Here is a 12379-nt window from a genome sequence, read left to right on the forward strand (position 1 = left end):
AAGAGACCTTGGAGTGCAGGTTCATAGCTCCTTGAAAGTGGAGTCGCAGGTAAATAGGATAGTGAAGGCGGCGTTTGGTATGCTTTCTTTTATTGGTGAGAGTATTGAGTACAGGAATTGGGAGGTCATGTTGCAGCTGTACAGGACATTGGTTAGGCCACTGTTGGAATATTGCGTGCAATTCTGGTCTCCTTCCTATCGGAAAGATGTTGTGAAACTTGAGAGGGTTCAGAAAAGGATGTTGCCAGGGTTGGAGGATTTGAGCTATAGAAAGAGGCTAAACAGACTGGGACTGTTTTCCCTGGAGCGGAGGCTGAGGGGTGACCTATAGAGGTTTACAAAATTATGAGGGGCATGGATAGGGTAAATAGGCAAAGTCTTTTCCCTGGGGTTGGGGAGTCCAGAACTAGAAGGCATAGATTTAGGGTGAGAGGGAAAAGATATAAAAGAACTAAGGGGCAACTTTTTCCACACAGAGGGTGGTATGGGTATGGAGTGAGCTGCCAGAGGAAGTGGTGGAGGCTGGTGCAATTATAACATTTAAGAGGCATTTGGATGGGTATATGAATAGGAAGGGTTTTGGAGGAATATGGGCCAGGTGCTGGCAGGTGGGACTAGGTTGGGTTGGGATATCTGATCGGCATGGACAGGTTGGACCAAATGGTCTGTTTTCATGCTGTACATCTCTATGATTCTAAGTCCCCCAAGGATCTGCTTCTAGGATTTGGACTCAGTGATAGTGAAATGACAGTGATTAGTTCCATGTTAGGATGGTGAATGAACTGGCAGAATGAAAGAAAATGAATAAATTTTTATAAAACTAAAAACCCTCACAATTAATGAATGTTCAGTACAGAAGGAGCAGAGTAAACTGTGTCCAAAATATTTTATTATTTTCGTAAAACATACATTAATTTTTTTTTGAAGTGGTTGAATTTTCTGACTTTGGAATCTCAGTTACTCCAGAGGTTTGACCTGCACTTCACAATTTAATAGCACAGGAAGGTGTTCTTCCTAAATTAACAAGTCAAAGTACAATGTGTAAAATGAAACAACATTTTTAAATGAGAAAGTTGGGAGAAGCTCAAAATTACCAGACACATGATGGCCTGACCTGAACACTGGGGTCATTTGCTTCTCTCTCACCAAGAAACCTAGTCTGGACAATGTACATTGCCCTTTATATAGTCATGGGTCAAAGGCACCCTCCTGTTGCCTGTGCTTTATCAACAGTGCTGCAATAATACAGACTGATTTCTGAAAGGGACTGTACCAGTTTCAGCTCTGTTACAGCAATGGAACTTACAAACATCCTCCCTCTCTTTCTGTAGGAATGAGGAGGTACGAAATTCGACAAGAATGTGGATCCCAACTACACTGCTGTGTGAACATGAAAAATAACAAACAATTCACCAATTTTTTGTGGGATGAGAGTCACCTCTTGTCCTGTATGTTTGGTCCAGAACATTAGAAAATATGTTGAGAAACAAGGAGCAAGAGTTAGGTCTTTCATTGCTGTACATTTTTTAAAGCTTCGAGTCTCTGCAGAAGTGCATTACCAAATGCATCACGATATGCGGGGCTGAGTGAGTCCAGGAGAGAGTAAATGGTTTCATGGTACTGCATAGACAGTGATTTATCCACCTTGTCAAAGCCATAAGCTACCACCTGGAAGAGGAAAAAAAAGATTAGACGCAAAGTAAATTACTTTGTCCACCCAGTGCAGTATGCTGCAAACTCAAAACCCAAAATGTTTCATCTCACAAACCAATATAATACTTGCCCAAATAACACACCAACCTGTAACCTTCACCACAAATCCCCCAAATAACATACCAATTCAGAACAGACACCCTTTCAGGACTAAATCAACATCACCACACATCCAAGAAAAAACTTTTCAATTAATCCAATTTTCTCAAAGCCATGGCTCTCATATCCTAAATATTTATGCCTTAAGAGTCTCTCAGTTGAAAACATTCATGGTTGCTGTAATGACTAAATTCCTTTAGATCTGGGGGATAATCCTTTCAAACAGATTACATGTCCCACATGATCTTTTCCCACAGCCCTTCAAAATTTTCTCCTTCAAGTATTTCTCAAATTGTTCTTTGAAAGTTACTGTTGCATTTGCTTTCAGGAGATTTTCAGATCACAACAATTTGCTGGATTTATTTTTTTAATCTTACTTCTGGTTCCTTTGCAAATCACCATAAATTGGTGACTTCTGGATTTAACTCCTTTAACACCAGAGACAATTTATTGTTAACTTACCCAATAAAAAAAATCCATCAGGACTTTACAGAAACCAGAAGCAGGTGTAGGCCATTTGGCCCTTTGAGCTTGCTATGCCACTCATGCTGATCATGGCTGATCCTCAAAAGCATGGCCATATTCCTGCTTTCACCCCATATCTCTTTCACATCTGAATATTTCAGATTTTATTAACTGAATTTAAATTCTATCTGCTGCTTTGGTGACAGCATTACTTTGGATAAGTAATCGAGTATAATTAGAACTATTCCACCATCTCCAGATTGCAAGACATGTTTAAGAAACATCATTGTGGCCTTACAAGTCAAAATAGTGTAAAAGCCATAATTAAGAGGCAATAAAGTAGTAAAAATTAAGTGAGACACAGGATCATTAACCCCGACTAAAAGCTATTTTTGTATTAGCTGGTATGCAAGTTGCTTTTCTCACCGGAGTCCTGCTTCAGTTAGTTCAAGACAGTATCTGTTTCCTTCTTTTGTTTCTACATTAATGTAGGCAACATCTTCTCCAATTGGGAGGCTTTTCGAGACAGCCATGTGACGAACAGCAAAGTTGACATCATTGACCACTGCCTCCGCCTCCACTCTCATATCCTTCACCTCTGCCCCAGCAAAGTCTCTCTCCTCCCAATCTGCAACATCACTGAAATTATTAAACATTGACTCCTTCAGATCGTGGGAATCACAGTCCATTTCCTGGAGGTGATATGAGCGAGTACTTTTGAAGACTGTAAAATAAAGTGAAACAATTCTTTGAAATGATACAGACCAATTAATAGCTCCTGGATACATCCCTAATAATCAATTCGAGATCACATTTGATGAACCTACATTTACCATTAATGTATCAATGCACAGATGGAAAGATTAAGAAGAAAGAGATGATAGCATTTCATTTATGCATAAATGTGTCAGTTAAGGCTATTCAGCTGATGGATTCAAATTTTGCTCAGACAAACTTGATGTCTCAAATCCAAGGTTTTCTAAGTAGTTACTTTTCTAAGGTAACTACTTTCTTTGAACTTACTGCAACACAACAGGTAGCATAAGGGGATGAACAAAGACGTCGTCTTTTGGCTGCTTGAGCCTACTCTGTCATTCAGTAAAATCATGGTTGATCTGTTTGTAATCTCAAATTTTTCTTACCTACCTCAATCACCATTCACACCCTTTGCTTAACAAGAATTTATCCAACTAGGCGTTAAAAATATTCAAGGATTCTGCTACTATCATCTTTTCAGGGAAAGTTCCAAAGACTCATGACACCCTGCGAAAACATTTCACCTAGTCAGAATTTTACAGCACAAAAACAGCACCTTTAGTCTATTGTGCCTGTGCCAGTCATCAAGCACTTTATTCATAAAAATCTTTATATACATACATAATCACTAACGCAGTGAATCTAAAGCACTAATTACTAAACATGCTTAGTACATGGAGAACATACAAACGTTGGAGTTTGACTATCCTGACAGTTCCAGCAAACAAACCAAAGGATTCATTACTTATGCAACATGTCATTTACGTATATTTGAGGCACTGGGAGGTTCCAATAACCAAATAGATCTCTGTTAGACTGTTGAATGTACCTCTCTAACATCAAATAATGTTGATCTTGCTTTGTGCACCTCCTGCGCAGCCATAACCTTATATGCTTCACTGTCTAAGCACTCTATGAACTATATGTCCTTGCTTGTTATGACCTTCCTGTACTGCTCACAAAACAAAACTTTTCACTGTATTTAGATACATGTGACAACAATAAATCAAATCAATTATACTTTGGCTGCCAGACCTCAGACAGACAGTGGTCTTTCCCCACTGTGCCTGGGCTGCAGCTGCCACAAGCTTTACTGCATCCCTCAGCATATAGTCCTGGATCTTAATGTGTCAGCCGACAACACCTAGTTGAGGTGAAATCCTTGCTCTGAAAGACAAACAAGTTTTGGGCAGACCAAAAAGTGTCTTTCACTGAGTTGATGGTCTTGTTTGCACAGTCGACATTTGTCTCAGTGCGTGTCCCAGGGAACAACCCATAGAACACCAAATTCTGTATCAACCCACCTTTTTGTTTTATTTCAAAAATATATATTTTATTCAGTAAAAATATCTTTATATACATACAGTCCCTAAAGCAGTTTGGTCTGTACAGTAGCATATGAAGAATCAAACTAATATTGGAGTTTGACTCTATCCAACAAACAAACCATATCTCGAACATTAAAGCGTACAACAAACTGCAAGGAAGCCAGCACCAAACCCTACATATACCATTAGACACAGTCCTCCAGTCACAAAAACATCTGCCTCCTGTCACTAAAGCAATTTTGGATCCAATTGGCAAATTGCCCTTGATCCCATGGGCTCTAACGTTATTGATCAGTCTCCATGTAACACTTTGTCAAAAGTCTAACTGCAGTCCATGTCAGTTCACCTCATCTCAATTTTAATGATTGACACATAATTTTAAACAGTGAATACTTATTCTTATTTCTGATATAAAACAAAACATCCTCTCTACATAGAGGAAAAAGTGAGGACTGCAGATGCTGGAGATCAGAGTTGAGAGTTTGTTGCTGGAAAAGCACAGTAGGTTAGGCAGCATCCGAGGAGCAGGAGAGTAGACGTTTCAGACATAAGCCTTTCATCAGGATTGAGGGCTTGTGGGAAGGGGCTGAGAGATAAATGGGACGGGGGTGGGATTGGAAGGAAGGTAACTAAGAAGGTGATAGGTCAGAGGGGGGGAGGAGGGGGGGGCGCGCAGAGGGGATGGGGGCGCGCAGAGTGGGTGGGGGCGGGCGGAGGGGGTTGGGGGGGAAGAGAGGAGGGGGGGGAAGAGAGGAGGGGGGGGGGAAGAGAGGAGGGGGGGGGGAAGAGAGGAGGGGGGGGGGAAGAGAGGAGGGGGGGGGGAAGAGAGGGAGGGGGGGGGGGAAGAGAGGAGGGGGGGGGGAAGAGAGGAGGGGGGGGGGAAAGAGAGGAGGGGGGGGGGAAAGAGAGGAGGGGGGGGGAAAGAGAGGAGGGGGGGGGAAAGAGAGGAGGGGGGGGGGAAGAGAGGAGGGGGGGAAAGAGAGGAGGGGGGGGGAAAGAGAGGAGGGGGGGGGAAAGAGAGGAGGGGGGGGGAAAGAGAGGAGGGGGGGGAAGAGAGGAGGGGGGGGAAGAGAGGAGGGAGGGGGAGAAGAGAGGAGGGGGGAGAAGAGAGGAGGGGGGGAGAAGAGAGGAGTGGGGGAAGAGAGGAGGGGGGGGAAGAGAGGAGAGGGGGAGGGGGGGGGGAAGAGGAGGAGGGGGGGGAAGAGAGGAGGGGGGGGAAGAGAGGAGGGGGGGGGAAGAGAGGAGGGGGGGGAAGAGAGGAGGGGGGGGAAGAGAGGAGGGAGGGGGAGAAGAGAGGAGGGGGGGAGAAGAGAGGAGGGGGGGAGAAGAGAGGAGGGGGGGAGAAGAGAGGAGGGGGGGGAGAAGAGAGGAGGGGGGGAGAAAGGAGAGGAGGGGGGGGAGAAGAGAGGAGGGGGGGAGAAGAGAGGAGGGGGGGAGAAGAGCGGAGGGGGGGAAGAGAGGAGGGGGGGGAAGAGAGGAGGGGGGGGGAAGAGAGGAGGGGGGGGGAAGAGAGGAGGGGGGGGGGAAGAGAGGAGGGGGGGGAAGAGAGGAGGGGGGGGAAGAGAGAGGGGGGGGGAAGAGAGGAGGGGGGGGGAGAGAGGAGGGGGGGGAAGAGGGAGGGGGGGGAAGAGAGGAGGGGGGAAAGAGGAGGGGGGGGAAGAGAGGAGGGGGGGGAAGAGAGGAGGGGGGGGAAGAGAGGAGGGGGGGGAGATGAGAGGAGGGGGGGTGAGAAGAGAGGAGGGGGGGGGAAGAGAGGAGGGGGGGGAAGAGAGGAGGGGGGGGGGAAGAGAGGAGGGGGGGGGAAGAGAGGAGGGGGGTGAAGAGGGGGGGGGGAAGAGAGGAGGGGGGGGAAGAGGGAGGGGGGGAAGAGGCGGAGGGCGGGGAGAGAGGGAGGGCGGAGGGCGGGGGAGAGGGAGGGCGGGGGGAGAGGGAGGGCGGGGGGAGGGAGGGAGGGCGGGGGAGAGGGAGGGCGGGGGAGGGCGGAGGGCGGGGGAGGGCGGAGGGCGGGGGAGGGCGGAGGGCGGGGGAGGGCGGAGGGCGGGGGAGGGCGGAGGGCGGGGGGCGGGGGGGGGCGGGCGGAGGGCGGGGGGAGGGCGGGGGAGGGCGGAGGGCGGGGGGAGGGCGGAGGGCGGGGGGCGGGCGGAGGGCGGAGGGCGGGGGGAGGGCGGGGGGAGGGCGGGGGGAGGGCGGAGGGGCGGGGGAGGGCGGAGGGCGGGGGGAGGGCGGGAGGGCGGGGGGGGAGGGCGGAGGAGGGAGGAGGGCGGAGGGGGCGGAGGGGGGCGAGGGCGGGGGAGGGCGGGGGGGCGGGGGAGGGCGGGGGGCGGGGGAGGGCGGAGGGCGGAGGGCGGGGGGCGGGGGAGGGCGGGGGGGCGGGGGAGGGCGGGGGGCGGGGGAGGGCGGGGGAGAGGGAGGGCGGGGGAGAGGGAGGGCGGGGGAGAGGGAGGGCGGAGGGCGGTGGGCGGAGGAGGGCGGGGGAGGGCAGGGGGAGGGGGAGGGCGGGGGAGGGCAGGGGGAGGGGGGAGGGCGGGCGGAGGGGGGGGCGGGGGAGGGGGGGGAGGGGGGGGAGGGCGGGGGAGGGGGAGGGCGGGGGAGGGGGAGGGCGGGGGAGGGCGGGGGGAGGGGGAGGGCGGGGGAGGGGCGGGGGAGGGGGAGGGTGGGGGAGGGCGGGGGAGGGCGGGGGAGGGGGGGAGGGCGGGGGAGGGGGAGGGCGGGGGAGGGGGAGGGGGAGGGGGAGGGGGAGGGCGGGGGAGGGGGAGGGTGGGGGAGGGCGAAGGGGAAGGGCGGGGGAGGGGCGGGGAGAGGGCGGGGGAGGGCGGGGGAGGGCGGGGGAGGGCGGGGAGGGGGGAGGGGGCGGGGAGGGGGAGTGGGGGCGGGGGAGAGGGAGGGGGCGGGGGAGAGGGGGAGGGCGGGGGAGGAGGGGGAGGGCGGGGGAGAGGGGGGGAGAGGGGGAGGGGCGGGGGAGAGGGAGGGTGGGGGGGAGAGGGAGGGTGGGGGAGAGAGGGAGGGTGGGGGAGAGAGGGAGGGTGGGGGAGAGAGGGAGGGTGGGGGAGAGAGGGAGGGTGGGGGAGAGGGGGAGGGAGAGGGGGAGGGGGAGGGAGAGGGGGAGGGGGAGGGAGAGGGGGAGGGCGAGGGGGGAGGGAGAGGGGGCGGGAGAGGGGGGGCGGGGGGGGGCGGGGGGGGGCGGGGGGGGCGAGGGGGGGCGGGGGAGGCAGGGGGGCGGGGCGAGGGGGGGCGGGGGGGCGGGGGGGCGAGGCGGGGAGGGGCGGGGGGGGGGCGAGGGGGGGGAGGGAGAGGGCGGGGGAGGGAGAGGCGGGGGAGGGAGAGGGCGGGGGAGGGAGAGGGCGGGGGAGGGAGAGGGCGGGGGAGGGGGAGGGGAGGCGGGGGAGGCGGGGGAGGGGGGAGGCGGGGGAGGCGGGGGAGGGGGCGAGGGGGGAGGCGGGGGAGGGGGGAGGCGGGGGAGGGGGGAGGCGGGGGAGGGGGGAGGCGGGGGAGGGGGGAGGCGGGGGAGGGGGGAGGCGGGAGGCGGGGGAGGGGGAGGGGGGGGGAGGGGGAGGGGGGAGGCGGGGGAGGGGGAGGCGGGGGAGGGGGAGGCGGGGGAGGGGGGAGGGGGAGGGGGGAGGGGGGAGGGGGGGAGGGGGAGGGGGGGAGGGGGAGGGGGGGGAGGGGGAGGGGGAGGGGGGAGGCGGGAGGGGAGGGGGGAGGGGGGGAGGGCGGGGGGAGGGGGAGGCGGGGGAGGGGGGGAGGGGGGAGGCGGGGGAGGGGGAGGGGGAGGGGGGGAGGGGGGGAGGCGGGGGAGGGGGGAGGCGGGGGAGGGGGAGGGGGGAGGGGGGAGGGCGGGGGAGGGGGGAGGCGGGGGAGGGGGAGGGGGGAGGGGGAGGGGGAGGGGAGGGGAGGGGGGAGGCGGGGGAGGGGGAGGCGGGGGAGGCGGGGGAGGGGGAGGGGGGAGGCGGGGGAGGGGGAGGGGGGAGGCGGGGGAGGGGGAGGGGGGAGGCGGGGGAGGGGGAGGGGGAGGCGGGGGAGGGGGAGGGGGGAGGCGGGGGAGGGGGAGGGGGGAGGCGGGGAGGGGGAGGGTGGGGAGGGGGAGGGGGAGGTGGGGGAGGGGAGGGGGAGGGGGGAGGTGGGGGAGGGGGAGGGGGAGGGGGGGAGGTGGGGGTGGGGAGGGGAGGAGGTGGGGGAGGGGGGGGGGGGAGGGGGGGGGGGGGAGGGGGGGGGGAGGGGGGGGGGAGGAGGGGGGGGGGAGGGGGGGGAGGGGGGGGGAGGGGGGAGGGGGGGGAGGGGAGGGGGGGAGGGGGGAGGGGGGAGGGGGGGGAGGGGGGGGAGGGGGGGGAGGGGGGGGGGGGAGGGGGGAGGGGGGGGGAGGGGGGGGGGAGAAGGGGGGGGGAGGGGGGAGGGGGAGGGGGGGAGGGGGGGGGGAGAAGGGGGGGAGGAGAGGGGGGGAAGGGGGGGGAGGAGAGGGGGGGAAGGGGGGGGAGGGGGGAGGGGGGGGGGAGAAGGGGGGGGGGGAGGGGGGAGGGGGGGGAGAAGGGGGGGAGGAGAGGGGGGGAAGGGGGGGGAGGAGAGGGGGGGAAGGGGGGGGAGGAGAGGGGGGGAAGGGGGGGGAGGGAGAGGGGAGAGGGGGGGAGGGGGAGGGAGGGGGAGTGGGGAGGGGGAGTGGGGAGGGGGAGGGGGGGGGGGAGGGGGAGGGAGGGGGAGTGGGGTGAGGGGGAGGGAGGGGGAGGGAGGGGGAGTGGGTGAGGGGGAGGGGAGGGGGTGGGGGGGAGGGGGAGGGAGGGGTGGGGGGGGGAGGGGGAGGGGGAGGGGGGGGAGGGGGAGGGGGAGGGGGGAGGGAGGGGGAGGGGTGGGGGAGGGGAGGGGGGGTGGGGGAGGGGGGAGGGGGGGAGGGGGAGGGGGAGGGGAGGGGGGGAGGGGGAGGGGGAGGGGGGGGAGGGGGAGGGGGAGGGGGAGGGGGAGGGGGGAGGGGGAGGGGGAGGAGGGGGGAGGGGGGAGGGGGGAGGGGGGGGGAGGGGGAGGGGGAGGGGGAGGGGGAGGGGGAGGGGGGGGAGGGGGGGAGAGGGGAGGGGGGGGAGGGGGGGGAGGGGGGAGGGGGGGAGGGGGGGGAGAGGGGGGGAGGGGGGGAGGGGGGGAGGGGGAAGGGGGGGGGTGTGAGGGGGGGGAGGGGGGGGGTGTGAGGGGGGGAGGGGGGGGTGTGAGGGGGGGGAGGGGGGGGGAGGGGGGGGGGGGGAGAGAGAGGGGAGAGAGGGGGGGAGGGGGGGGGAGAGAGGGGGGGAGGGGGGGGGAGAGAGGGGGGAGGGGGGGGAGAGAGGGGGGGGAGGGGGGGGAGGTGAGGGGGGGAGGGGGGAGAGAGGGGGGGAGGGGGGGGGAGAGAGGGGGGAGGGGGGGGAGAGAGAGGGGGGAGGGGGGGGGAGAGAGGGGGGGAGGGGGGGAGAGAGGGGGGAGGGGGGGGAGAGAGGGGGGGGAGGGGGGCGGAGGGGGGGCGAAGGGGGGCAGAGGGGGGAGGGGGGAGGGGGGGAAGAGGGGGAGGGGGGGGAAGAGGGGGGAGGGGGGGGAAGAGGGGGGAGGGGGGGCAAGAGGGGGGAGGGGGGGAGAGGGGGGAGAGGGGGGGGAAGAGGGGGGAGGGGGGAAGAGGGGGGAGGGGGGGAAGAGGGGGAGGGGGGGGGAAGAGGAGGGGGGGGAAGAGGGGGGGGGGGAGAGGGGGGAGGGGGGGGGGAGAGGGGGGGGGGAGAGGGGGGAGGGGGGGGAGAGGGGGGGGGAGAGGGGGGAGGGGGGGAGGGGGGGGAGGGGGGGAAGAGGGGAGGGGAGGGGGAGGGGGAGGGGAGGGGGAGGGGAGGGGGAGGGGGGGAGGGGAGGGGGAGGGGAGGGGAGGGGGAGGGGGGGAGGGGGGGGAAGAGGGAGGGGGGGAGGGGGGGGGAAGAGGGAGGGGGGGGGAAGAGGGAGGAGGGGGGGAGGTAGGGGGGAGGTAGGGGTGGGGGGAGGGGAGGTGGGAGGAGGGGGGAGGGGGAGGGGGGAGGAGGGGGGAGGGGGGAGGGGGAGGGGAGGGGAGGGGAGGGGGAGGGGGAGGGGGAGGGGAGGGGGAGGGGGAGGGGAGGGGGAGGGGGAGGGGGAGGGGAGGGGAGGGGAGGGGGAGGGGAGGGGAGGGGAGGGGAGGGGGAGGGGAGGGGGGAGGGGAGGGAGGGGAGGAGGGGGGAGGGGAGGGGGAGGAGAGGGGAGGGGGAGGAGGGGGGAGGGGAGGGGAGGGGAGGGGGGGAGGGGAGGGGGGAGGGGGGAGGGAGGGGAGGGGGAGGAGGGGGGAGGGAGGGGAGAGGAGGAAGAGGGGGCGATGGGGTTGGAGGGTGAGGGAGCCGTGCTACTGGAATTAAAAAGGTTATCTCCATTCAGAGGGCGCCCTGACTTACAAAGCAGTTTCTGAAGGTTATTAACGCATCAGCAACAGCAGCATCTTTTCGGATGGAACCCGCTCACTCCGCGAACCTGGAAATTTAAATTAACCTGAACGTTTAACTGCCGACTGCGCGAGCTTCCCGCCTGCATCAGCACCCAGCGTTATGGCGTCACAGACACGCAGAACAGAACCAGGCCTCGCCATCTTTGTGACTGGCAGAACAATCGCATCTTCTATTTTTGTCACAGGCACATCGTTCGCGCCAGTCTGAAATATGGTAGTGTGTTGTCAGCAGTGCTGTGTACGGGATTACGTCAGCTGCTGACTGAGCTTTGAGAAAGACGGGCCTAGCTGTCGCTGAGGCCTGTGAGCAGCTTGGAGTCACCCTGCCTGTCTGCACTCTGTCTTGTTGTGGAGTAATAGCTGAGACTGTAAACCGCTATAAATCCTGAGGGTAAATATTCAGGGAGGAAAGCTGAGAGAGTGAGGGCGTTGGGTACAATATTGAGGAAGTAGTATTGAGTTGAAGCGTAAATAGTGAGGGGTTAAATTGAGGGAGTAGTATTGGGAGTTAATTTTGAGGGGGAAATGGTAACTATTGGGGAGTGCAATAGTATGAGTAGATTTTGAGGCAAAAACACTGGAGGGGGTGAATTCTGAGGGACAAATGATATACTTGAGGGTAATGAATCAGGAGGAGGGAGTAAATACAGATGAAAAAGGACAAGGATGAATTGTTGAGGGAATGGGAAAATACAAGAGAATTCATAGAAACTGTTAAATGTAGGGAAAGCTAGGGAAGAGAATTGAGTTACTGTGTAAATATAAGGTTTAGAGTGGTGATGAGTGCAGTGTGACAGTTATAAAGTAAGGGAATGCTGATACATTAATCCATCAATTAATAGGCTAAAACGCAAATCAAAGCAGTGGAGGAGATCAGGGTTAGAGGGAGACACGACCAGGATAATTCTGACAGGACCCTAATAATTGTTGATGGGTTGAAGTCGAGATGCCTTGGCCTTTTTCTGAATCGATTAAGAAGAGGGCATGCAGGTACTTGCTGCACCGATATTTGGACCACTTCCTGGAGGAGAAGTTGAGTCTGGAGCAGCTGAGTGTGGATCTCTACCAGGGAACAGGCTCCCTTGCACAGGTTCCACTGGATAAATCGGTAAGGGCTCAAGTAATCTAGTATGCAGAATCAAAAAAACCACAGTGGCAGCAAAGCTTACTTTAGTATGAGTTAACCAGATAGAGACCTGGAGTAAGCCATAGCATGTTGGCACAACTTCCTACGTAGATGAGTAAGCACCTTACACAAAAACTGTGCAGATATTCATGATGTGTAACAATGATTGTTAAATGAAAGTACTTGCATTTATATACCGCTTTCATGACCTCGGAATGTTCTAAAGTGCTTTATAGGTACTGGGTAATTTTGCAATGTTGTCACTGTAGTAAAGTAGGTACTGCAGCAGCTGATGTTAGGGGTAGGTTCTTCACTCAGCGAGTCGTAAGTTCATGGAATGCCCTGCCAGTAGCAGTAGTGGACTCTCCCTCTTTATGGGTATTTAAGCGGGCATTGGATAGGTATATGGAGGATAGTGGGTTAGTGTAGGTTAGGTGGGCTTTGATCGGC

At 59.3% G+C, this 12379-nt stretch overlaps 2 protein-coding genes across 4 annotated transcripts in view; one reads left to right on the plus strand and one right to left on the minus strand.

Moving 5' to 3' along the window:
- Positions 1-867: 867 nt before the first annotated feature.
- Positions 868-10923, minus strand: gskip (gsk3b interacting protein). Its single transcript, XM_072567986.1, has 4 exons — positions 10754-10923; positions 2704-3001; position 1854; positions 868-1668 (listed from the first exon to the last, which is right to left on the minus strand). The coding sequence occupies exons 2-4, from the start codon at positions 2964-2966 to the stop codon at positions 1510-1512; spliced, it is 423 nt and encodes a 140-aa protein (XP_072424087.1). The 5' UTR covers positions 2967-3001; positions 10754-10923; the 3' UTR covers positions 868-1509.
- Positions 10924-10952: 29 nt separating this feature from the next.
- The window catches only part of LOC140476041 (autophagy-related protein 2 homolog B-like), a 112356-nt gene continuing 110929 nt past the window's right edge, over positions 10953-12379 (plus strand). For all 3 annotated transcript variants that reach the window (XM_072567982.1, XM_072567984.1, XM_072567983.1), the window contains exon 1: positions 10953-11911. In XM_072567982.1, the coding sequence (XP_072424083.1) occupies positions 11750-11911 (162 nt within the window). In that variant the 5' untranslated portion in view covers positions 10953-11749. The remainder of the gene's footprint in view (positions 11912-12379) is intronic.

This window comes from Chiloscyllium punctatum, chromosome 4 (genome assembly GCF_047496795.1).
Source record: "Chiloscyllium punctatum isolate Juve2018m chromosome 4, sChiPun1.3, whole genome shotgun sequence".
NCBI lineage: Eukaryota > Metazoa > Chordata > Chondrichthyes > Orectolobiformes > Hemiscylliidae > Chiloscyllium > Chiloscyllium punctatum.

Coding starts and splice junctions, on each gene's coding strand:
- gskip (XM_072567986.1), bottom strand. CDS start 2,966: ATGGACTGTGATTCCCACGATCTGAAGGAGTCAATGTTTAATAATTTC.